This window comes from Anoplopoma fimbria, chromosome 11 (genome assembly GCF_027596085.1).
Source record: "Anoplopoma fimbria isolate UVic2021 breed Golden Eagle Sablefish chromosome 11, Afim_UVic_2022, whole genome shotgun sequence".
Taxonomy (NCBI): Eukaryota; Metazoa; Chordata; class Actinopteri; order Perciformes; family Anoplopomatidae; genus Anoplopoma; species Anoplopoma fimbria.
In genome coordinates this window covers 1,191,759-1,218,964 of record NC_072459.1, presented here as the reverse complement: position 1 = coordinate 1,218,964, position 27,206 = coordinate 1,191,759, and the positions used below count along the sequence as shown (strand labels likewise).

At 41.7% G+C, this 27,206-nt stretch overlaps 3 protein-coding genes across 5 annotated transcripts; all 3 read left to right on the top strand.

The window, feature by feature from the left end:
• Positions 1-649: 649 nt before the first annotated feature.
• On the top strand, positions 650-20,833 carry LOC129098478 (uncharacterized). Of its 3 annotated transcripts, XM_054607495.1 has the most exons (3): positions 669-851; positions 1,129-1,174; positions 2,897-4,617. In XM_054607495.1, the coding sequence occupies exon 3, from the start codon at positions 2,898-2,900 to the stop codon at positions 3,903-3,905; it is 1,008 nt and encodes a 335-aa protein (XP_054463470.1). In that variant the 5' UTR covers positions 669-851; positions 1,129-1,174; position 2,897; the 3' UTR covers positions 3,906-4,617. The 3 variants fall into 3 exon arrangements, 2 of the variants coding, with proteins under 2 accessions (XP_054463470.1, XP_054463471.1); XR_008531595.1 differs by lacking the exons at positions 1,129-1,174; positions 2,897-4,617 and adding an exon at positions 20,754-20,833 and having other exon boundaries at positions 650-851; XM_054607496.1 differs by lacking the exon at positions 1,129-1,174.
• On the top strand, positions 8,831-11,161 carry LOC129098479 (uncharacterized). Its single transcript, XM_054607497.1, has 2 exons — positions 8,831-8,912; positions 9,484-11,161. The coding sequence occupies exon 2, from the start codon at positions 9,485-9,487 to the stop codon at positions 10,463-10,465; it is 981 nt and encodes a 326-aa protein (XP_054463472.1). The 5' UTR covers positions 8,831-8,912; position 9,484; the 3' UTR covers positions 10,466-11,161.
• On the top strand, positions 16,808-19,819 carry LOC129098477 (uncharacterized). Its single transcript, XM_054607493.1, has 2 exons — positions 16,808-16,903; positions 18,305-19,819. Exon 2 carries the CDS (start codon positions 18,306-18,308, stop codon positions 19,320-19,322), a length of 1,017 nt encoding a protein of 338 aa, XP_054463468.1. The 5' UTR covers positions 16,808-16,903; position 18,305; the 3' UTR covers positions 19,323-19,819.
• Positions 20,834-27,206: the final 6,373 nt, after the last annotated feature.

Here is a 27,206-nt window from a genome sequence, read left to right as displayed (position 1 = left end):
GTCGGTTGTGAGCAGTTGAGTTGTAATAATAAAAATAAAATCAGATCAATAAGAGACATTAATCTGGTCAGAAAAGAAAAGAGAGAGAAGGATTTGTTAGAGAAATTTTGTGATCAAGATAAAATATCAATTGCCTTGAAAACATGGTCTTTGAAACATTTCAACTATTTTGCACCAGAATTTGGGCTCAAACCCTTTAAAAAAGGATGAATATATCACCCCTTATTGATGGGAATACTGGATAAATCAGTATTAACATAACAACAAAACTGGCGTCTTGGTGATCAAGTGGCCTTAAACCCAGCACATCATTGGGGTTTAGTTGCAGCTCATCCTTGACTCAACCTCCAATTTCTGGCAAACTCTACTGTGTACTGTCCAATAAAGGGAACATGCCAGATTTACCACGATTCAGGCGAATTACATGAAATCAGCCTATAAAACATGCATGTACTGCAACTTTAAATGGATCCAGGCAGTCTAGAGGACACACTTACTGTCAAGCCTCCAAAAGGTAACTTTCCATCATAAATCTGATCCTAAAATTCTCAAATCACTTTACAGAATCATTTCTCTTAGAACTGTGGATGAAATTAATCACTTTTTGCGTTTTTTAAAAAAGGCACATGACGTGTAAACTCAAATAAAAACACTAAGGGAGTGTTCCTTTTCTTTTCTTACAGAAAGGAGGAAGTGTCCTCCATTAATCTGTTTTAATCAGACGTCCTTTAACCACCAGCGACGCTTGTTTTACCAGTTTCATTTACAGGGAAACGGTAACCTAGAAGGTGTTGTATGTTCTTTCACACAAACACAGAGATCAGATACCGGACAGCAGCAGACTAACGCAGGTGAGCTCTCTTATTTTCTGATCGCTGGTTTTGTTTAATTAGTATGTGTGGTGGCATTATTCCACACGATTAGTCAAGTCTCTTTGATGTGTTTTCTCCACTTCGTGTTTCTTTTGCTGCAACGCAACAAGGAAATGTTTTCTATTGAAACATTAAAGGAAGTTTGATACTAAGAAGACTGTAACTTCGGAGGATACTCACTTGATTTGATTAAATCAGGGTGCTGAAGCATCATTAACAACAGATAAACTTACAAATAAAATGTTTTTTTACACAGAATGAGTACTATGGATTCCTTCATAATACTGGCTTGAGTTTTACTTGTGAGTATGAGCAGGAGGAACGATAACATCAAACAAAACCTGTTTCAATGTTCATACAGTGGGTACGGAAAGTATTCAGACCCCTTTAAATTTTTCACTCTTTGTTTCATTGCAGCCATTTGCTAAAATCGAAAAAGTTCATTTTTTTTTTTAAATTTTTGCAAATTTATTAAAAAAGAAAAACTGAAATATCACATGGTCATAAGTATTCAGACCCTTTGCTGTGACACTCATATTTAACTCACATGCTGTCCATTTCTTCTGATCCTCCTTGAGATGGTTCTACTCCTTCATTGGAGTCCAGCTGTGTTTAATTAAACTGATTGGACTTGATTAGGAAAGGCACACACCTGTCTATATAAGACCTTACAGCTCACAGTGCATGTCAGAACAAATGAGAATCATGAGGTCGAAGGAACTGCCCAAGGAGCTCAGAGACAGAATTGTGGCAAGGCACAGATCTGGCCAAGGTTACAAAAGAATTTCTGCAGCACTCAAGGTTCCTAAGAGCACAGTGGCCTCCATAATCCTTAAATGGAAGAAGTATGGGATGACCAGAACTCTTCCTAGACCTGGCCGTCCAGCCAAACTGAGCAATCGTGGGAGAAGAGCCTTGGTGAGAGAGGTAAAGAAGAACCCAAAGATCACTGTGGCTGAGCTCCAGAGATGCAGTAGGGAGATGGGAGAAAGTTCCACAAAGTCAACTATCACTGCAGCCCTCCACCAGTCGGGGCTTTATGGCAGAGTGGCCCGACGGAAGCCTCTCCTCAGTGCAAGACATATGAAAGCCTGCATAGAGTTTGCCAAAAAACACATGGAGGACTCCCAAACTATGAGAAATAAGATTCTCTGGTCTGATGAGACCAAGATTGAACTTGTTGGCGTTAATTCTAAGCGGTATGTGTGGAGAAAACCAGGCACTGCTCATCACCTGCCCAATACAATCCCAACAGTGAAACATGGTGGTGGCAGCATCATGCTATGGGGGTGTTTTTCAGCTGCAGGGACAGGACGCTGGTTGCAATTGAAGGAAAGATGAATGCGGCCAAGTACAGAGATATCCTGGAAGAAAACCTCCTCCAGAGTGCTCAGGACCTCAGACTGGGCCGAAGGCTCACCTTCCAACAAGACAATGACCCGAAGCACACAGCTAAAATAACAAAGGAGTGGCTTTGGAACAAGTCTGTGACCATTCTTGACTGGCCCAGCCAGAGCCCTGACCTAAACCCAATTGAGCATCTCTGGAGAGACCTGAAAATGGCTGTCCACCAACGTTCACCATCCAACCTGACAGAACTGGAGAGGATCTGCAAGGAAGAATGGCAGAGGATCCCCAAATCCAGGTGTGAGAAACTTGTTGCATCATTCCCAAGAAGACTCATGGCTGTACTAGCTCAAAAGGGTGCTTCTACTCAATACTGAGCAAAGGGTCTGAATACTTATGACCATGTGATATTTCAGTTTTTCTTTTTTAATAAATTTGGTGAATAAATTTACCAAAATGAACTTTTTCGATTTTAGCAAATGGCTGCAATGAAACAAAGAGTGAAAAATTTAAAGGGGTCTGAATACTTTCCGTACCCACTGTATGTGCACCTGACTGATCAAATCATGAAAACTATCTTTTAATGCATCTCTAGTTACACATATATAGTATAGATTGAGAATGTACAGTATGGATCACTCATGTAAGCAATTCATTTTTTAAATATCTCTCTACAGGATGATGAAGATGACAGGAAGAGTCCTGATGTGTGTAGCTCTGCTCCTGCTCCTGTCCTCTGTGTCGGCTGGACCAAAGCTTCGCTCAATCAATTCTTTGAAGAACATCGACTTTGGTGAATCTGTGCCCGAACACAGTCTTGTGTTGCTCTACTGGTTTGCCAACACAGTGGACATTGATGCCAACAATAACATATGGCTGACCTTTGACCCGAACAGAGGAGATTATAGCTCACATCCTTATCACAACTCTGAGGGACTGTTGGACGTCTTGCCTTGGGGAAATGTATACCGGTACTACACTATTGGCAATCTCAATCAAGAAACATCCGTGCCACTTCCAGCTTATGTTGTCGATCCTCCATTAGAGTATGAGGAAGGAAACAGGGACCGGATCATAATTCGTGTCAGAGAGCAGAACACAGGACGGCGAGCCCAGCAGAGGATAGACCAAGTTTATATCACACAGCATTATGACACTTGTGAAAATATGGGGACAGATTATGATCCAGATCATACCTACAGGATCACTATCAACCTCTTGAGACAGATCAGAGAGTTTTCTGTGGGAGGAAACCAACAGCAACTGCTGCAACTCAGAAACCGCTTTGGAAGCAACGCTGATGTTCTCCACATCACAAACACATGGGGTGAACTTGCTGGTCTTGGACTGCTGCTGTTTATTGTGATCCAGAAAAATAACTCCTCTAACCAACAAAACAGACCAGAAGATAGAAGAAGTCCTTTGGATGATAATTCGGACAGAGAGACCAATGTTCCTAGAGGTTCTAGAAACCAAGGTGACGTTGTATTGAACATCAGTGATGATGAAGACCAAAATGTGAGCAGGACGACTTGGAACAGAGAATCCCACTTTCACAATACCTCAGTACCCCAGAACGACTGCCAGTGGTCGTTCTGTTGTAAATGTTGTGTTTGTTGCATTGTCACCATATGCTTAATTGCATTGGGTGCTGTATTATTGTTCTTGTTTAGAGATAAGTTATAAAGATAAGTAAAATGAAATAAAACTTCATATATTGCAAAGGAAATTGCTTTGCAACAGTTGCAATACAAAGTGGAAAGAGTGCAAATATTAAAGTCTAAGATAACGATAAGGTGCAAATAAGGCAAAATGTGGTTCAGAGTATAGATGATGAAAACAAACAGGTTAAAAGGTTTGGGTCAGTCTACGTAGGGTTGCATTTAGACATGCATGTACAGTATCAGATCTAAAGTATAGGTGTTACAGCCACAGTCTTCCCCCTGTGCTCTGGCCTTGGTGTGTGTGTTTGTAGTACATTGCATATGTGGAGACTCTCTCAGTTGATTGGACCAAGAACCTGATTGGTGTTCCAGGAAGTCTGATGTGCGAATCAGAAGAAGGAAGGCTCTTTAGGAGGAGTATAAAGTCTGGGCCGAGGCTTCACTCGAGGCGTGGCTGTTGTTCTTCAAGCGCCCCACATACCTCTCATGCCTGACTGTTAAATGCATTTTATGCAAATTGGTCCAAAGTACTAGTCACACCCTTGGGACGGGGCCAGGTCAGTTTATATAAAACTGACCTCACAAATATATGTCTTTGAAATGTATGTTATAAACACTAGGGACAGGTGGTGGTGCTTCCCTGTATTTTTGGTTGAAGAGTTAGAATTGAAAGTTAACTTGTGTGTATCTAAAGAGCTCCTTTTTGTAAATAAATAACTTTGTGAACCTTAAAACATCACGTTTTATGTTACTTCATTTCCCCTAAATGAGCTGGGTCGTTACAATCTAAGAGTACACAGTTTGAACATTATTAAGTCCAAGATATTCCATTTAATGTCACTTGATGTCTCGTGAGTCGGTTGTGAGCAGTTGAGTTGTAATAATAAAAATAAAATCAGATCAATAAGAGACATTAATCTGGTCAGAAAAGAAAAGAGAGAGAAGGATTTGTTAGAGAAATTTTGTGATCAAGATAAAATATCAATTGCCTTGAAAACATGGTCTTTGAAACATTTCAACTATTTTGCACCAGAATTTGGGCTCAAACCCTTTAAAAAAGGATGAATATATCACCCCTTATTGATGGGAATACTGGATAAATCAGTATTAACATAACACAACAAAACTGGCGTCTTGGTGATCAAGTGGCCTTAAACCCAGCACATCATTGGGGTTTAGTTGCAGCTCATCCTTGACTCTCAACCCCCAATTTCTGGCAAACTCTACTGTGTACTGTCCAATAAAGGGAACATGCCAGATTTACCACGATTCAGGCGAATTACATGAAATCAGCCTATAAAACATGCATGTACTGCAACTTTAAATGGATCCAGGCAGTCAAGAGGACACACTTACTGTCAAGCCTCCAAAAGGTAACTTTCCATCATAAATCTGATCCTAAAATTCTCAAATCACTTTACAGAATCATTTCTCTTAGAACTGTGGATGAAATTAATCAGCTTTTTGCGTTTTTTAAAAAAAGGCACATGACGTGTAAACTCAAATAAAAACACTAAGGGAGTGTTCCTTTTCTTTTCTTACAGAAAGGAGGAAGTGTCCTCCATTAATCTATTTTAATCAGACGTCCTTTAACCACCAGCGACGCTTGTTTTACCAGTTTAATTAACAGGGAAACGGTAACCTAGAAGGTGTTGTATGTTCTTTCACACAAACACAGAGATCAGATACCGGACAGCAGCAGACTAACACAGGTGAGCTCTCTTATTTTCTGATCGCTGGTTTTGTTTAATTAGTATGTGTGGTGGCATTATTCCACACGATTAGTCAAGTCTCTTTGATGTGTTTTCTCCACTTTGTGTTTCTTTTGCTGCAACGCAACAAGGAAATGTTTTCTATTGAAACATTAAAGGAAGTTTGATACTAAGAAGACTGTAACTTCGGAGGATACTCACTTGATTTGATTAAATCAGGGTGCTGAAGCATCATTAACAACAGATAAACTTACAAATACATTTTTTTTTTACACAGAATGAGTACTATGGATTCCTTCACAATACTGGCTTGAGTTTTACTTGTGAGTATGAGCAGGAGGAACGATAACATCAAACAAAACCTGTTTCAATGTTCATATGTGCACCTGACTGATCAAATCATGAAAACTATCTTTTAATGCATCTCTAGTTACACATATATAGTATAGATTGAGAATGTACAGTATGGATCACTCATGTAAGCAATTACTTTTTAAATATCTCTCTACAGGATGATGAAGATGACAGGAAGAGTCCTGATGTGTGTAGCTCTGCTCCTGCTCCTGTCCTCTGTGTCGGCTGTACCAAAGCTTCGCTCAATCAATTCTTTGAAGAAAATCGACTTTGGTGAATCTGTGCCCAAACACAGTCTTTTGTTGCTCTACTGGTTTGCCAACGCAGTGGACATCGACGAGAACAACGTCATTAGCCTGACTTTGGACCCGGAGAGCAGAACTTATGGCTCACATCATTATGGCAACTATGAGGGAGTGTTGGACCAACTGCAGTGGGGAAGTGTACACCAGTACTTCACTATTGGAAGTCTCAATCAAGAAACATCCGTGCAACTTCCTCCTTATGTTGTCCGTCCCCCAACATCTGAGTATGTGGGTAGCAACAGGGACCGGATCATAATTCGTGTCAGAGAGCCAAACAAAGGATGCCGAGTTCCTCAGAGAATAGACCAAGTTTATATCACACAGCATATTGAACATCAGTCTGATTATGATCCAGATCATACCTACAGGATCACTACCAACCTCTTGAGACAGATCAGAGAGTTTTCTGTGGGAGGAAACCAACAGCAACTGCTGCAGCTCAGAAACCGCTTTGGAAGCAACGCTGATGTTCTCCACATCACAAACACATGGGGTGAACTTGCTGGTCTTGGACTGCTGCTGTTTATTGTGATCCAGGAAAGGTTCCGCTTGAACCAACAAAACGGATCAGAAAACAACTACACACCGGAAAACAACGAGCAAACGGAAAACTACAGACCAGAAAACTACAGACCAGTAAACAACGAGCAAACGGAAAACTACAGACCAGAAAACAACGACCCAACGGAAAACTACACACCGGAAAACAACGACCCAACGGAAAACTACAGACCAGAAAACAATGAGCAAACGGAAAACAACTACAGACCAGAAAACAACGAGCAAACGGAAAACTACACACCGGCAAACTACACACTGGAAAACAACGAGAAAACGGAAAACTACAGACCAGTAAACAACGAGCAAACGGAAAACTACAGACCAGAAAACAACGAGCAAACAGAAAACTACAGACCAGAAAACAACGACCCAACGAAAAACTACAGACCAGAAAACAACGACCCAACGGAAAACTACAGACCAGAAAACAATGAGCAAACGGAAAACAACTACAGACCAGAAAACAACGAGCAAACGGAAAACTACAGACCAGAAAACAACGACCCAACGAAAAACTACAGACCAGAAAACAACGAAAACAGACCAAAAACGGAAAAAACTACAGACCAGAAAACGAGCAAACGGAAAACAGACCAGAAAACAACGAGCCAACGGAAAACTACAGACCAGAAAACAACGAGCAAACGGAAAACAACTACAGACCAGAAAACAACGAGCAAACGGAAAACTACAGACCAGAAAACAACGAGCAAACGGAAAACTACAGACCAGAAAACAACGAGCAAACGGAAAACTACAGACCAGAAAACAACGAGCAAACGGAAAACTACAGACCAGAAAACAACGAGCAAACGGAAAACTACAGACCAGAAAACAAAACTACAGACCAGAAAACAACGAGCAAACGGAAAACTACAGACCAGAAAACAACGACCCAACGGAAAACTACAGACCAGAAAACAACGAGCAAACGGAAAACAACTACAGACCAGAAATCCGCTGCCCATTGGAAACCAACTACAGACCAGAAAATGGTGAAAATAACGAGGAGGATGATGCTTTAATGATCTGCATTCCTCTTGTGTTGTTTTTCATTTGTTTAGTCATACATTTTCTTAAATCATTGAGGATTTAGACGACGGGAAATGAGGGACAACAATAGATATTGTCTAAACAAAGGTGTGACGGTGTTGCTTGCCACGAAGCCAGCAAGATTAAATCAATCGATTGTAAAAAAATAAAATAAAGAATCAGGCAGTTACGACACCTCAGTCCTCCTGAACAATGGCGAGGGTTTTTTTCTGTTCAATGCGTTTAATTTTATTGTTTACTATATTATCTTTTTTTGTTAATGGGGTTCTGTGAAGATAGAGATATATGCTTTGAATGAAATGCCAAAAATACTTCAAACACCCATCTCAAACCTTTTTAAGCTGTCTGCTAAATTGCAGTCTGTTAATAATAGAATAAAATCTAAATTATTGAAAAGAATTTGAACTGAGTCATGTCTTTAATGGTATATTATAATGCATTGCTCTGGCGAGGTCATTAAGCTTGAGGATTCATCCAGGCAACACTGCAATGCTCCAGCAGTAAGGACTCCCAGATGATTCTCCCTGACTCTAGAGATAGAATGTAGGAAGAAATAAGTGAAAGACAAATGGTCTGTTAAGGAGAGTGGTGATAAATAATGTTTTAGTTAAAAAAAAAAAAACGGGTTTATTTCATCCATGGTTTTGTTTTTATTAAACTATAATTAATACTCACACTGATGTTGGTGTTTTTATTTTAGTAGAATAAAGGAAGGAGGAAGTAATCAAACTATTATTAGACAGTTTCATTTTCAGCGAAACAGTATCCTAGAAGGTTTTGTGCCGACTTTCACAAAAAAACGGATCAGATACCGGACGGCAAACAAACGCAGGTGAGCACTCTTATTTTCTGATTACTAGTTTTGTTTAGTTAGTGTTATAGACAATCCAAATATGAAACAACTGTATTATGCAACTCCCTGTAACCACAGGCAACCCTTGATTACCCAATTTCATTTCCAGTGAAACAGAAACCTAAGAGGAGTTGAGCAGGCTCTCACACAAACACACAGATCGGATACTTAACGGCAGCAGACTGAAGGAGGTGAGCACTCTTTATTCTATGATCACATTTTGATTTTAGTATTAACAGTGGCACATTGTGTGTTTTTAGTATAAACTGTGGCACATTGTGTGTTTTTTGTATTAACTGGCACTCATCCAGATGATTGGTGAAGAATTTAACTCTTTGTGAACCTTCTTGAAAGGGAAGTTGGTATATAGACAGTAACTTTAGAAGATACTTGATTTGATTACCTCACGCTGTTGAAGTCTCAAATTAATTTCAGATAAACTTACAAATATATTTTGCATAGAATGAGGAATGTGTATTCCATGCTCTTACTGGTCAGTATGAGCAGGACGAACAAAAAACAAAACCTGTTTCAGTTCTCATATGGCCACCTGAATATTGCTTTGAGACATACTTGTCATCCTTTCCGTTAGTTATGCCTTAGTGTGAGATATGCAACAAATAAAAAATAAATTATGAATAGATTAATCAAATCATGAAAACAGCCTTTAGATGAATCTCTTGCTACAAATACATTGAGATCGATAGTGTACAGTACGGATCACTCATGTAAGCAATTCATTTTTTAAATATCTCTCTACAGGATGATGAAGATGACAGGAAGAGTCCTGATGTGTGTAGCTCTGCTCCTGCTCCTGTCCTCTGTGTCGGCTGGACCAAAGCTTCGCTCAATCAATTCTTTGAAGAAAATCGACTTTGGTCAATCTGTGCCCGAACACAGTCTTGTGTTGCTCTACTGGTTTGCCAACGCAGTGAACATTGATGCCAACAATAACATATGGCTGACCTTTGACCCAAACAGAGGAGATTATAGCTCACATCCTTATCACAACTCTGAGGGACTGTTGGACGTCTTGCCTTGGGGAAATGTATACCGGTACTACACTATTGGCAATCTCAATCAAGAAACATCCATGCCACTTCCAGCTTATGTTGTCGATCCTCCATTAGAGTATGAGGAAGGAAACAGGGACCGGATCATAATTCGTGTCAGAGAGCAGAACACAGGACGGCGAGCCCAGCAGAGGATAGACCAAGTTTATATCACACAGCATTATGACACTTATGAAAATATGGGGACAGATTATGATCCAGATCATACCTACAGGATCACTATCAACCTCTTGAGACAGATCAGAGAGTTTTCTGTGGGAGGAAACCAACAGCAACTGCTGCAACTCAGAAACCGCTTTGGAAGCAACGCTGATGTTCTCCACATCACAAACACATGGGGTGAACTTGCTTTCCTTGGACTGCTGCTGTTTATTGTGATCCAGGAAAAGAACTCCTCTAACCAACAAAACAGACCAGAAGATAGAAGAAGTCCTTTGGATGATAATTCGGACAGAGAGACCAATGTTCCTAGAGGTTTTAGAAACCAAGGTTACGTTGTATTGAACATCAGTGATGATGAAGACCAAAACGTGAGCAGGACGACTAGGAACAGAGAATCCCACTTTTACAATACCTGTACCTTCTGTTGTAAAAGTTGTGTTTGCAGTGTCATATGCTTAATTGCATTGGGTGCTATATTATTGTTCTTGTTTGGAGACAAGTTAAAATGAGATAAACTTCATATATTGCAAAGGAAATTGCTTTGCAACAGTTGCAATACAAAGTGGAAAGAGTGCAAATATTAAAGTCTAAGATAACGATAAGGTGCAAATAAGGCAAAATGTGGTTCAGAGTATAGATGATGAAAACAAACAGGTTAAAAGGTTTGGGTCAGTCTACGTAGGGTTGCATTTAGACATGCATGTACAGTATCAGATCTAAAGTATAGGTGTTACAGCCACAGTCTTCCCCCTGTGCTCTGGCCTTGGTGTGTGTGTTTGTAGTACATTGCATATGTGGAGACTCTCTCAGTTGATTGGACCAAGAACCTGATTGGTGTTCCAGGAAGTCTGATGTGCGAATCAGAAGAAGGAAGGCTCTTTAGGAGGAGTATAAAGTCTGGGCCGAGGCTTCACTCGAGGCGTGGCTGTTGTTCTTCAAGCGCCCCACATACCTCTCATGCCTGACTGTTAAATGCATTTTATGCAAATTGGTCCAAAGTACTAGTCACACCCTTGGGACGGGGCCAGGTCAGTTTATATAAAACTGACCTCACAAATATATGTCTTTGAAATGTATGTTATAAACACTAGGGACAGGTGGTGGTGCTTCCCTGTATTTTTGGTTGAAGAGTTAGAATTGAAAGTTAACTTGTGTGTATCTAAAGAGCTCCTTTTTGTAAATAAATAACTTTGTGAACCTTAAAACATCACGTTTTATGTTACTTCATTTCCCCTAAATGAGCTGGGTCGTTACAATCTAAGAGTACACGGTTTGAACATTATTAAGTCCAAGATATTCCATTTAATGTCACTTGATGTCTCGTGAGTCGGTTGTGAGCAGTTGAGTTGTAATAATAAAAATAAAATCAGATCAATAAGAGACATTAATCTGGTCAGAAAAGAAAAGAGAGAGAAGGATTTGTTAGAGAAATTTTGTGATCAAGATAAAATATCAATTGCCTTGAAAACATGGTCTTTGAAACATTTCAACTATTTTGCACCAGAATTTGGGCTCAAACCCTTTAAAAAAGGATGAATATATCACCCCTTATTGATGGGAATACTGGATAAATCAGTATTAACATAACACAACAAAACTGGCGTCTTGGTGATCAAGTGGCCTTAAACCCAGCACATCATTGCACACATTAACATTGGTCAGCTCATCCTTGACTCTCAACCCCCAATTTCTGTTCAAACCTTCACTTGTGTATTTTGGCAGGTCTCCCCCACCATCAAGTCCAAAAACTCATGGTCCAGAAACTTATCCACCAGAATTTAATCACATGGCAACTGGCTCTACAACCTCGGATGATTCAATCACTGTGCCAATATGGGGTGAAACTGGAACACCCTCCCACCTCATCCGTAATCCAGATCTTACTAACATCTCACCCCAAACAATGGTTCTTGTGATGATTGATGATTATGTTAAACCCAGCACATCATTGGGGTTTAGTTGCAGCTCATCCTTGACTCTCAACCCCCAATTTCTGGCAAACTCTACTGTGTACTGTCCAATAAAGGGAACATGCCAGATTTACCACGATTCAGGCGAATTACATGAAATCAGCCTATAAAACGAGAGTTACGAATGTAACTACGGTTCTATGAATTCTGGATGACCGCCAGATGGCGGTGCTTTAGCACTGGATATCTCCATCTCCATATGCCCAGGTCGAGTAATTATACCAACAAAGTCACCTGTGACCATGCGATGACGTAGGGCGCACGCCCCAGTATAAAACCCTCACGTCATCACGCAATCTGTTCCTTCGGAATCTTCTCGCCCAGATTCCGAGTGACAGACAAGATCTGGCGGTCATCCAGAATTCATAGAACCGTAGTTACATTCGTAACTCTCGTTCTATTTCATTCTTCCTGACCGCCGGATGGCGGTGCTTTAGCACTGGATGACTTATACCCACAAGGTCACGAGGAATGCTTACTGCATTAAGCAAGGGAAGCCGTTGACAGGACTGCCGCTGTCATGGCATGAGGAGCAGCCACATTGACACGGTAATAGCGAGCAAAGGTACATGAAGACTCCCAGGTTGCAGCCGCACAGATCTCTTGCAGAGAGACCCCCTTCAAGGCTGCCCAGGATGTGGACACACTCCGAGTAGAGTGACACTTCACATTACTAGGGCAAGGTAGGCCCTGTGACCTATAAGCGTGGAGAATCACATCCACAATCCAATTAGAGAGCCTTTGTTTTGACAGGGGTTCACCCCGCTTACAACCCCCATAGCAGACAAAAAGGTTGTCCGTCTTGCGTAAGCTGGCAGTGACTTCCACATATGTCTTGAGTGCCCGCACTGGGCACAGTAGCTCTGACGGTTCCTCTGCCCCGTCAGATGAAGCCGGTGGACTGAATGCAGCCAAGTTGATGGCTTGGTTTACCTGTGAGGGAGGCCCCTCTTTGGCAGGAAAGATGGATTTGGTAGGAGAGTAACCCTTAAACCTTCCGGGTACCAACGCATGCACATCTGGCTCACTGATAGTGTGTGGAGTTCACCCACTCTCTTTGCTGATGTGACAGCCAGCAGAAATGCTGTCTTCGCAGACAACCATTTTAATTCTGTCTGACCTAATGGTTCAAATGGGGGCAGACATAAATACTTTAATACCAGTTTCAAGTCCCATGATGGCACTACAGAAACTCTTGATTCCAACCACATCTGGATGGAGCCTCCAGTCTCCCTTTGGCAGCCCTTGGCGGGACAGAACATCTGCTGCAATGTTCTGCGCCCCTGGGAGATGAATGGCTTTGAGGCTCAGAAAGAGGGGAAATGCCCACATAAGGAGCTGTTGTGACACTCTCAGACATTGCCTGAACCTGGTGCCACCCTGATGATTGATATGGAATACCGCTGAGGTGATGTCTGTCCGGATGAGAACATGCCGGCCCTTCAGTGCTGGAAGAAAATGTTGCAGAGCCAGATATATTGCTCTGAGCTCGAGCATGTTTATGTGATCTAACCTCTGCTTGGCGCTCCATCGGCCCCTGATGGTCCTGCGCTGCCAGACTGCACCCCAGCCTAATAGGGAGGCATCTGTCTCCACCACCTCTCGGCGGGAGGATTACTCCCAAAGGAACCCCCTTGGTCACATATAATGTTCTTCTCCAAGGCTTCATTGTCTGGCAACAAAGGCTGGAAACCCTGACGTTCCTGCCCCGGTGCCACTTGGAATCCAAGTGCAGCCCGTTGACCCAGATTTGAAGGGGTCGTAAAAAAAAAAGACGACCCAGAGGGACGACCATGGTTGCTGCTGTCAGCATGCCCAGCAGGCTGAGAAAGAGGCCGTATTTCAAAACCCTGCCCCTCTGGAAGCAACCTATAAGTTGCTGAATAGCCTTCACTCTCTTCTGCGAAAGGACGGCTTTCATCGACTGTGAGTCGAGTGTAATACCCAGGTAATCTACCCTCTGACTGGGTGCAAGATTGCTCTTTGAGTAGTTCACTGTAAGGCCCAGTTGGCTCAAATGACCAAGTAGCATCTCTGCATCTCTGACTGCCTGCTGTGCAGTTGGAGAGATGAGTAGCCAATCGTCCAGGTATGGTAAAATTGTCAAACCTCTGGCTTGCATGGGAGAAAGGGCGGCTGCCACGAACCTTGTAAATACGCGAGGGGCCAGTGAGAGACCGAATGGCATCACTTTGAGCTGGTAAACCTGTCCTTGGAAGGCAAACCTCAGGAACTGCCTGTGGTAAGGTGCAATAGGCACGTGGAAATAGGCATCCTTGAGGTCTATTGACACAAACCAGGCCCCCCACACAACTGACTGGAGAACATCTGCCAGTCGTAACATTCGAAATGACAGAACCTTTAAAAACTTGTTCAATTTTCTCAAGTCTAGGATTGGGCGGAACCCGCCATCCTTCTTTGGAATTAAAAAATACACTGAGTAGAACCCACCGAGCCGTGTATGCCACTCTACAGGCTCGATTGCCTCTTTGTCTAACAGTGCGACAATTTCCTGCCTGAGGGCAAGGTGTTTTTCGGGATCTCTGACCACAGTCACACTGCGCTCTAGTGCCTGCTGAGCGGCTGGCCCAAACATCTGACCTGGAACCACTGGAAGTGAACGAAGGGTGCGCCGACAGCCCTCCGACAAAGGGGACTGCGCTAGCCAGACCTGGCGGCGTGCCAACGTCACTGTTGACATCAACCTTCCAAGCTCCCTAGACATGAAAGCAAAAGCCTGAAGGGAGGCATCACTTAGGGTCTGGGCAGAGGAGTCCACACCAGATTCCTGGAGGCTCTGGGACAGAGCCAGGATAAGGTGAGAGAATGAATTACCAATACGTCCCATGCGTGCTGCTATATTATAACTCTTAGTAAGGAGATCATCAGTCAGTCGACACTGAGGGCGGGGGCAGCGGGCATCAGGTCCGAGAGCCTCATCTGGTGAAACTGTCAGAGAAGCAATGGTAGGTTTGATTGGGGCCATACGATCTAAGCCATAGCTTCCTGGGTCCTGCATAGCAGCCAGGTTCCTGCAGTCAGTGTGATGGGAGAACAATTTTGGGTCTAACCAGCACTTCTGGAGCTCTTCAATATAGGGCTTAGAAAGAGGTACTGAAAAGGCAGAGGGTTGATGCATCTGCCTGAAAAAAGCACTGGAAGGAGCCGCTGCTACAGGAGCTTCATCCAGTCCCAGGCGTGCTAAAGCCATCCGAATAGCTAGCTTCATTGTGGCATGGCCAGCCTCTGATCCATGTAAAGAGCCCCCATCAGACCCCTGAGAAAAAACCTCAGATGCCCTGGAGGATGTATCTCTATCATCGTTCTGCCCCTCATCTGTAAACAAACTGCAGGAGGCTGCAGTTGATAATACATCATCCTCCTGACAAGACAAGTCCCTTGTGGCGGAGTCACCACTAGGAGCTAGCCCCTTATTATCAGGCTGGAGATTGAGCAGAAGCTCTTTAATCTGAGCAAACTCTGATGAAAGACTGTCTACTTTGCAAGCCAAAGCATCAACCTTTCTTACTGTTCCTGGTGGCCCATGTGAGACTGCCCTGAGCCTTTTTGATGTTGTTGGGTCTGCAGCCACACTAGCAGACGCAAGCCCAGTATTACCGCCTATCTCTGCAAGTCTAGCCATTCTCACTGACAGTGGCATAAAACTACAGTTCAAACAAGGGTCGTCGGATACGCCCGCCCTGAGGTGTTCGATTCCCAGACAGGCCGGCCACTGATCATGGCCATCCTCGGTGTGGAGGGGGACCAAACAGTTGTTACAGACATGCGAGTTCAACATGTCTAGGTGAGTAACGCAAAAACAGTACACAGCCAAAAATAAGCTGTTTCTTTATAGAAATCAAGTTTGAAATCAAACACGAATTCACGAATGTATACGGTTCAAGACAGCCACTGAGAAAGCACAGTGCCGCTGTCTTGTAAACAAAATAGGCTAAACTACTGCGGCCGCGCCGGATAGTTCCTCAAACGTTTCTAAACAGGAGCTATGATATTGCAGCTTTACATTAAATGACTGCTTATCTTAACAAGTGTGGCCAGGTTACATCAATAACCTACCAACTAACGATGTACTCACCGCCATAGCTGTGTCTCTCCGAGAGCAGAGAGCAAACAGCGCAGCAAGAGGCAAAATACACCCGTTTAATTCAGCAATGAGCTTGGCGAGCCCGGCGATCCGCCGGCTACTTACCTGTCTAGCAGGTGCTCAGTACGAACCGTAATGGCGGGATCACCGCTGTCCGTCCGAAGAAAAGTGGATAATAAGCTTGAAGTCCTTCGCAGCTTGCCGCAGCCTCTGGTGGACGAATAAATTAAGCACCAACCCTCGGGTTACGAAGCTACAAGCGACAAGCCAAGTTGACCTGCTTTCAGTTCTTCAACCGCGAGAAGATAGAAGGAACAGATTGCGTGATGACGTGAGGGTTTTATACTGGGGCGTGCGCCCTACGTCATCGCATGGTCACAGGTGACTTTGTTGGTATAATTACTCGACCTGCGCATATGCGAGATGGAGATATCCAGTGCTATCCAGTCAGGAAGAATGAAATAGAACATGCATGTACTGCAACTTTAAATGGATGCAGGCAGTCAAGAGGACAAAGGTAACTTTCCATCATAAATCTGATCATAAAATTTTCAAATGACTTTACAGAATCATTTCTCTTAGAACTGTGGATTAAATTAATCAGCTTTTTGCGTTTTTTAAAAAAGGCACGACGTGTAAACTCAAATAAAACACTAAGGGAGTGTTCCTTTTCTTTTCTTTTCATTTCTTTTCTTTTCTTACAGAAAGGAGGAAGTGTCCTCCATTAATCTGTTTTAATCAGACATCCTTTAACCACCAGCAACACTTGTTTCACCAGTTTCATTTACAGGGAAACGGTAACCTAGAAGGTGTTGTATGTTCTTTCACACAAACACAGAGATCAGATACCGGACAGCAGCAGACTAACACAGGTGAGCTCTCTTATTTTCTGATCGCTGGTTTTGTTTAATTAGTATGTGTGGTGGCATTATTCCACACGATTAGTCAAGTCTCTTTGATGTGTTTTCTCCACTTTGTGTTTCTTTTGCTGCAACTCAACAAGGAAATGCTTTCTATTGAAACATTAAAGGAAGTTTGATACTAAGAAGACTGTAACTTTGGAGGATGAGAAAGAGGAACGATAACATCAAACTAGAAAATTTCGCAATAAATTTTGACTGTGTGGCTGCTACTGCCCGAAGACGTTGCATATATTTACAGTTCTGAGACAGCTGTATCAATGAGGTTCATTTAGGGTTCGTTTGAGGTTAATTTGAAAAAGAAAGTAAGTCCAATCGCATAAATAATACTAGAAAATGCATTTACTGCAGAAAATGCGTTGCACAGAGCATTGCTGAAAATGTGGAAGTTTCAAATGACTGAGGAAGCCCAAAAGCCAAGAACTGCACTGTTGAAAAAAAGCTGGTAGTTGAATTGTAAAACTGGCAGAGATGGAAGCTGAACTGCTTCATCAAAAGAAGCAAAGAGCTGAAATACAATGAAGAAAAAGCTGGAAACTGAACTGTTAAACTGTAGTATCAGTGGTTTAGTAAAAGAAACCGTCTAATCAGAAATAGTAGGAGGAGAAGAAATTGTTGTAGTATTAGTAATAGTGGTAGTAGTAGTAGTAATAATAGTGGTAGTAGTAGTAGTAGTAATAGTAGTAATAGTATTAATAGTAGTAGTGCTGAGTCACTGTTGAAAAAAGACAAACAAAGAGACAGACAGACATTACATTACATTAGAGTCATTTAGCAGACGCTTTTCTCCAAAGCGACTTACAGTCAGTAGTATGTTACATATCATTCACCCATTCACACACTGATGACAGGCTACCATCAAGGTGCCACCATCAGACTCTAACTAACATTCATCATCAACTACCTTGCTCTCCACTACGCCACAGCCGCCCCCACAGACAGACAGTGAGAGAGAGAGAGAAAAAAGAGAGACAGACAGAAAGAAAAACAGACAGACAGTGACAGAGATAGAGAGACGGACAGACAGACGGACGTTATAACAATTCCTTTGCCTGCATATCTCCAAGTCATTTGTATGTGTGTGGGCGGCTGTGGCGTCGTGGAGAGCAAGGTAGCATTATTATTAAACCCGCAGGATTATATACTTTGTGCTGTTGCACAAGGCTTTACAGACTTGTTGCTACACAGCCACACAGAACAAAACCTGTTTCAATGTTCATATGTGCACCTGACTGATCAAATCATGAAAACTATCTTTTGATGCATCTCTAGTTACACATATATAGTAAAGATTGAGAATGTACAGTATGGATGATTAACGTCAGCAATTACTTTTTAAATATCTCTCTACAGGATGATGAAGATGACAGGAAGAGTCCTGATGTGTGTAGCTCTGCTCCTGCTCCTGTCCTCTGTGTCGGCTGTACAGAGACACCTCGATTCAATCAACGATTTGAAGAAAATCGACTTTGATCAATCTGTGCCCAAACACAGTCTTTTGTTGCTTCACTGGTTTGCCAACACAGTGGACTTAGATAATAACAATATAATTTCCCTGACATTTGAGCCAAACAGAGGAGCTTATGGCTCACATCATTATGGCAACTTTGAGGGAGTGTTGGAGCCACTGCCTCGAGGAAATGTATACCGGTACTTCACTATTGGCCACCTCTATCAAGAAACATCCGTGCCACTTCCAGCTTATGTTGTCCGTTCTCCATCAGGGTATGTGGGAAGAAACAGGGACCGGATCATAATTCGTGTCAGAGAGCAGAACACAGGACTGCAAGATTTGCAGAGGATAGACCAAGTTTATATCACACAGCATTATGACACTTCTGAAAATCTTGGTACAGCGTATGATCCAGATCATACCTACAGGATCACTATCAACCTCTTGAGACAGATCAGAGAGTTTTCTGTGGGAGGAAACCAACAGCAACTGCTGCAACTCAGAAACCGCTTTGGAAGCAACGCTGATGTTCCCCAAATCCGAAACACATGGGGTGAACTTGCTTTCCTTGGACTGCTGCTGTTTATTGTGATCCAGGAAAAGAACTCCTCTAACCAACAAAACAGCAGACCAAAAAACAGAAGAATTCCTTTGGATGATAATTCGGCCAGAGAGACCAATGTTCCTAGAGGTTTTCGAAACCAAGATGACGTTGTATTGAACATCAATAACTATGAAGACCGAAATGCCAGCAGGACGACTTGGAACAGAGAATCCCACTTTCACAATACCTCAGTACCCCAGAACAACCGCCAGTGGTCGTTCTGTTGTAAATGTTGTGTTTGTTGCATTGTCACCATATGCTTAATTGCATTGGGTGCTGTATTATTGTTCTTGTTTAGAGATAAGTTAAAATGAGAGTGCAATCATAAAGAGTGTAAATATTAAAGTCTAATGTAACAATAAAGTGAAAATAAGGAGTAAACCCCAAATAGAAACGATGCCAAAATCAGGATCGGGTGGGGTTGCATATAGACTACAAAACAGATTGTTCATGATTATGTCAATGAAATTGCAGTTAATATCCCACTGTGTCCTGTGAGTCAGTTGTGATATTAATACAACTTTATAATTATAATTATTATTATTGTTGTTATTATTATTATGCATGTCACTGCTTAGTTTACCGTTTATGTGTATTGTATAAACATCTGGTCAATTTGTTGTATCAAAAGTATTTGAACTGAGCGAAATGTCTTGTTTTGTATATGATAACGCACTGCTCTGGCATGGACATTAAGCAGCAGAGTCATGCTCCATGTAGAATATGATAGTATCATCACTGATGATTCATCCTGTGTCTGATAGGGATGAAGTGAGTGTATATTGCATTGATAAATAAATAAAAAGAATGAAAGGCATTATGGTCTGTTAAGGACAGCTTGTGTATTCTTTCTGTAGTGTTGATACAACTTGAACTATTCCTCTTTCTACAGATAACCACACAACAGACGGATACATTTCAGCAGACTGTTGATATCTGCTGGTTCCAGTTTTGAAGTACAAAACTCTCGTGTGTATCATATGTTGCCAATTGTTCAACTGGCAGATTGTGATGTAGTAATAATCTTAAATGTCAAAAAAGGGGGTCTAAAAAAGTTTCAACTATTTTGCACCAGAATTTGTATTAAAACTCTTAAAAGAGGAAGAAAACATCAGCCTTTGTGGATGGGAAAATATTGGATAAAATCAGCAAAAAACCATCAATACTTTACAAACTGTGAATAAAGATAATCTGCTTTTTGCATTGCTACAGGCAGATGACTGGTAAAGCCCGAAAAAGCTATGAAAGGGAGTCCTATACGATTAGATAAATCAGTAATAACTTTAAAAGAACCTTGGTGACCTGATGACCATTGATCTAAAACCACCACGTCATAGGTTCAAATCCAGCAGGGGATTTTTTGTTGTAGGTCATCCTCATCTTTCAAACCACAATTTCTGTCAAACTCTACTGTGTAATGTCTAATGAAGGCAAAGAGACAAATTCACTTGAATTAAGTGATCAAGTGTTGTGACACAGATACGGGGTAGGACACTTCATTAGACAGTCATGGGAGTTATATGATTACTATTAAAATAGATATTGAACAGTAAACCTCCATGTACATTACAATACTTTTAAAAGTTTAAATTAAAATAATCATCTTTTTGCATTTGTACAGACTGATAAATGCCAAAACACTGACAGGAAGTACTCATTCTCTCTCCGTGAATACGGAAGGAAGTTTATTTATAAAAGCGTTTTTTTGAAACTCCTTTGCAACACTTTCAGTTTGATTTACACAGAAACAGAAACCTAAAAAGGAGAGGCACAGACTCTCACAAACAAAGAGATCAGACACCTAACGGCTGCAGACTGACTGAGGTGAGCGCTTCCTTTTTTCTCAACACCGGTTTATGTTTTTACTGGGGCACCACCCGACATGATTGGTGAAGAATTAACCTCAAGTTATGTTACGATCACTGCAAACTTTCAATTGTTAGAGTGAGCTATTCATCAGAATGAAAACAAATATGAAAATACTGATAAAAATGTGATGTATCTTTAGTTAGAAATATAAAGTAGGAAATAAAGTAGGAAATAAACAGAATAGCATTATTATTAAACCCGCAGGATTATATACTTTGTGCTGTTGCACAAGGCTTTACAGCCTTGTTGCTACACAGCCACACAGAACAAAACCTGTTTCAATGTTCATATGTGAACCTGACTGATCAAATCATGGAAACTATATTTTGATGCATCTCTAGTTCCACATATATAGTATAGATTGAGAATGTACAGTATGGATCACTCATGTCAGCAATTCATTTTTTAAATATCTCTCTACAGGATGATGAAGATGACAGGAAGAGTCCTGATGTGTGTAGCTCTGCTCCTGCTCCTGTCCTCTGTGTCGGCTGTACAGAGACACCTCGATTCAATCAACGATTTGAAGGAAGTCGACTTTGATCAATCTGTGCCCGCACACAGTCTTGTGTTGCTTCACTGGTTTGCCAACGCAGTGGACATTGATTCTAACAATAACATGTGGCTGACCTTTGACCCGAACAGAGGAGATTATGGCTCACATCATTATGGCAACTTTGAGCGACTGTTGGAGCCACTGCCTCGAGGAAGTGTATACCAGTACTTCACTATTGGCCACCTCTATCAAGAAACATCCGTGCAACTTCCTCCTTATGTTGCCCGTCCTCCAACAAGAGAGTATGTGGGTAGAAACAGGGACCGGATCATAATTCGTGTCAGAGAGCAGAACACAGGACGGCAGAGGATAGACCAAGTTTATATCACACAGCATATTCAACGTCAGTCTGAATATGATCCAGATCATACCTACAGGATCACTATCAACCTCTTGAGACAGATCAGAGAGTTTTCTGTGGGAGGAAACCAACAGCAACTGCTGCAGCTCAGAAACCGCTTTGGAAGCAACGCTGATGTTCTCCACATCACAAACACATGGGGTGAACTTGCTTCCCTTGGACTGCTGCTGTTTATTGTGATCCAGGAAAAGAACTCCTCTAACCAACAAAACTACAGACCACAAATCAACTGCAGACCAGGGAACATACAAAATAACAGACGAAATGATTGGATTGATCGTGCTTTGATCCTTTTAGGCATCTTTTTTGTCGTATGTTTGATTATATTTTCGAAAGAAAAGAATTATTGAGGGAGAGTAATGTTCCTAAATATTGTCAAATCCAGGGTGTGACTGGTGTTTCTTTCAAGAGAGAGTAGGACTTATGGGTTGTTTGGGAACAGAATCAGGCAGGTATGACACCTGTTGTTCTCTTGTTTGAAGTCCATATATTTCTGTATTTTATTGTCTGCTATATTAGGTTATTTTGTAAATGTTTTTTCAGCTAAGACTGAGATATAGGCTCAGTATGACTTGTGATGAATGCCCAAAAGTCCCCCATCTGTGTTGTGAAGGGCTGAGAGTCTTTCAGACTAGACTTCAGCACATCTTCCTCACCAAGAGATGAGGAGGTAATCTGTTAAAGGAAGACGGTCTGGTGTTTGCTAGAACTGAAACCCTGCAGACCTAAAAACTCCATGTCACTGTTTGAGACATCTGCTGTAAATAACTCAGGGCAAGGTTACCATGGATATTACCTGCCTGGAATCATTTTTCACAACAAGAAGAAAGTGTTTCACAATAAATGTGTATATTTTGAAATGTGCATTTACAAAATGACAGTTTTGTAATTAAGAAAAGTCATCTGCTGTTTTTAGTTTTAAGTCGTGGAACTGAGAAAACTGGTTTATTCTATATTACAATGCACGCAAGATCATAAAGTTTCACGCTTCTTTGCATGTACATATTATCTTATAATGAGTGATTCATCCTGTGCCTGATGGAGATAAAGAGAATGTAAATTGCTCTGACCGCAAAATGAAACGGATGAGTGAACGCTTCTATAGTCTGTTAAGGACAGCTTTTCTATGATGATTCTTAAATAAGGTGCATTTCATTTATGGTTTTGTATTCTTTCTATAGTGTTGGAAATTGTGTTTAATAAACTATAGTTAAGTGACAGTGTATTTATTTTAAGTTCAAGAAAAATGGATGAACAAGAGCTAGCTCTGCAGAACCATGAAGTCTGTTTTTGTGTGCATGTTTCATGCAAAGCACACACCCACACACAGATTAACGATTTAGCAGCAGGATCATTTTCAACCCCTCGTGACATGCACAAGTCCTTGTTTCGAGCCAGGTCCCAGGCAGGCCTATCAAAAGGCCTTTATGCTAGTGTGAAAGAGATGAATACCATTTAAATGTGGTGGAACGTGGAGAGCAGTCAGCAGGCCAGCACAAGACCCGGCAGATCAGAAGATAATGAGTCACCGTTAAAAACTGTTGCTGACTCAGCTTTTAGAAAATAATAATCAAATGTTCCTCTGAAAGAGTGACGGAGTCCAGAGCCATGACAAACAGGCAGTGCTGTTTTCATAGCAGCAGTCCAAAACTTAGAGAGGTTTATTTTGAATGGATATACAACAACAACACAGAAAACAAACAAAATCATGATATCAAATATTACATTACATATTTGCTTACTAAATTCTGACTATACTTAATGACAAATTCCTCTTTTTCAGATTTTTTATGTCCACAAGACATAATGCTACGCTCAAATATTGGCCAATTCACAATGCGTGACTCCACAGCACAACAACAGGACTGTGTTTAAAAAAAAACTAAGTCCACAAGTGAACACTTAACTAAATAGAGCACATTGCATCAACTTCCCCATCAACTTCCCTTGCTCAACTCTCCTCTTCATAAAGCCTGGCAGTTGCTGAGCTAAAATTCAACTGATCTTCTAAAAAGGAGCTATACACCATTTTTTTTGGACCAGTAAACAAGGTGGGATTACTTCAAATGACTTCCCCGAGATCCCTCAGTGGTCAGTGTCAGTATGGAGAGGCAGTGGGAGGATGGAACGGGACTGGATTATGTTGCGTTCATGGTCTTGCAGGTGGCGTGTGTGGCCCCACTTACAAAAAATGCACGTGTTCATATGTGTTAGCAAGGAAATGCCTTTCTAATGCAGCCACCTTCTCATTTAGGAAGAGGCGTGAGAATTGAGGGATTTCTCAGATGATTTGATTTATGGGAGTTCTAAATACTCACTGTTGTATTATTCCATGACATGTACAAACACCAAGTCATCCATTATCTGTGAGGTATTAATCTACTGAAATGACCTCAATCACCAAGCACAGAGGTCAGAGTTCTGCCCAGCTTAATAGAACAAAGTGAACTGGAGTCAACTCTACACAGCACTGCGTGATTCTCATGGAAGACCACTTTATAGAGCATTTGGCTTAATATGCAAACTGACTCCAGTGTGTTTAAATGATGGCCTTGTTCAACAAGTAAAATAGCCCCAAGACAAAAAGAGGTCAGATGAAAGAATCAATCTGTGTCCGTCTGTTCACATCCTGTTGTAACACAACAACACTTCACACAGCTGCTCATGATTAGCCAACAAATCAACCGAGAAACAGAGCGTGTCATAGACTTTACAACAGCCGCCACATTGTTATCCTCGTCATCTGTGGGCGGATATGAATGTACACGTTGAATACTTGTATGTGAGCAGAGAGACACAAACACAGGTAGATCTGAAACATCACATGAGCCCTCAAGCAACAGTCTAATTGGCCAAATGGGACACATGAAAACACACCGCCAGCGTCCCACCGGACACCAGCAGTGAAGTGAACAACAGAGAAACAGACTTTCCCCTTCTTAAAAATAATAAATATTTATGTGGGGAAAAAAACGTGTGTACTTGTTGAGGAAATGGAAAGTAAATTGTAGTCTTGGACAAGTCCTCAAAGCAGTGTGGTCTGTCAGCTTAGTTTACTCCCAAATGAGCGGAATTAAAGTGGGCTTCTGTTATTCTGTTTCCTCCCAGCAGACAGTCTTTACAGGAAATCACACTCTTTCTCCATTTTTCTCCCTCTAACCTTCTGCCCACTGGACCTCCTCTTTTTCTCCCTCCCTCCCTCTCTCCACCTACTATCTTCTCACTGTTTCTTCTCAAGCTTCTTTCATGCAGCGCCTCCCTCTTTCCACATGCACCAATGAGCAGAAAGGTGGTAATCTGAGCCAAATGTGGCTGAAGTTGAGACTTAATCCTCTCACTTTTCCCTTCTCCTGACACAATTCCACATTTCTGATATTTAGCATGCATATTTGCTGACTGATTCACCAATACCTAAGAAACTATAGGAAAGAAATAGCCTCAGCCAGAAATAAATGAAATCCCTTGCTGGAAAAAGAGAGGGAGGGAGAGAGAGAGAGACAGACACGCAGCATAAAAAGTGGAAATTGGAGGCTTTCTATTTTTATGTTGAATGTTTTATGACCTCCACATTTGGAATGTATCACCTCCCAGCCGCCTACGCCTGGATACTACTCAACCAGTACGAGCAACCCATGAGCACAGCTGTCTCCAGATAACAGTGTCACACACCCAGATAACAGTGTGTGTGTGTGTGTGTGTGTGTGTGTGTGTGTGTGTGTGTGTCTCTCTCACACTCACACTTAATAGGATAACAGTTGGGGAAGGCGCTTTAGAAGCCACCCCATACAAAGCATCACAAATAAACACATGCATAGTTTTCCACATAACACAAACCAGTTGTAAGCTCAAACTCTATTATAGCCTCTTTGTCAATTAACACAATGAAAAGATAAATCATGCTGCTAAATATGCAACATATGCTCCATAAACCTAACCCTGCAGTTCTACTAAACCAAACATGAAAACAAGAGGCCTGCTAATGGACACTAGAGGCTGCAATCTATTACACAGATTAAATAAACAAATTGACAATTTAGGTATTCATCATTGCTAATAATTCCTGAGTTTGTCCTGAGGGTGGCGCTAAAAGAAAGGTCATGGGGTGAACTTAAATATTATATTTCATCAATAGCTCACCGTCTGCACTGCAGAGACTTTGGATGGATTTAGTGTCAATTTACATTTAAAAAAATGAGTAAAGTAGTGAGGTATAACTTCTAACAATGAACAGACTAAACAAATGAAACGCATTAAGAAAAGATCAGTAGCTAACAAACTTGCTGTGTCTCTCCACACACGCACACACACACACACACACTTTATATTTAAAAAGGGATTTCAACCAGTGGCTGATTCACGTTCTGGGCCATTCAGTTTCTTGCCTGTTACTTCTTAAACGCTGTCCCGGGATCAGCCCTGGGATTCTCATCACCACCCTGCCTGACCTACATTCCCAGTTGGTCTAGACTAGTCTTGCATAGCCAGACCTATCACCACAGCGCTACTGCTTTTTTTTCTTTTTTGTATTTCTTTCAACCAGTCACAATCCGAGCACAGGCTGGAGCTACGAGGCCCCTGCAGCATAGACAGCGGAGATAAGCGGGGAGGAGAATGCCAGATGAAATATGCTGCCAATGGAAGGCTTTTTCATTTGGGACAGCGATCCCACAGTAATGCGCCTCATGCATGTGTCCGCCGTGGTCCTGTCTCTCCATGTCAGTCATTATTTATCATAACCTGCAGCTGATTTTCAGTCTCATAATACAAATATTGCCATTTTTTTTTTCACATGGGTCCCGAGTATGTCCTGTTGATGCAGCATGAAACTGTCCCATCAACGACTTACCTGTCAGTCTGCAATATTTCATGTTAAATTCTCTGGGTTCATTATCAGACCAGAGCTACTATGCAATAAGGTAGAACTCTGTTCTCTTGGTCCGGTAGGCTTGGAAGAACTGAAGATCTTAATATAAGGAGGCCTTTTAAAAAAACGCTGCAATGCTGCAATGGATCTGTGAGTCAACCGTCATTGCAATACCGGAGTTTTTGCAAAGTTGTGAGAGAGTCTGAATGCATCCTGTGGGTAGAGATTAACATAACGTTGGTAGTCTTGATGGGAAGACAAAGGCTTCATTATAACCACTGCGTTTATCTTATCAAATAAAAGCACTGGTGGTGAATTTGATATTTCAACCATGAAAGAATGCATGATTTGCAGTCTTTTGCAGGGATGTGCATGCATGGAAGTGTGTGCGTGTGCACGAACATGGCTGGATAATAAGAGGAGATGATTAATGCTGCAGGCCAAATGAGGGCAACACCTACAGACTGGCAGTTGCGGTGGTGTTAAATCCCCCTTAATGTGTGGGTGGTGGGTAAACAGCTAAATGCATCCTTGAGCAGATCACTTCA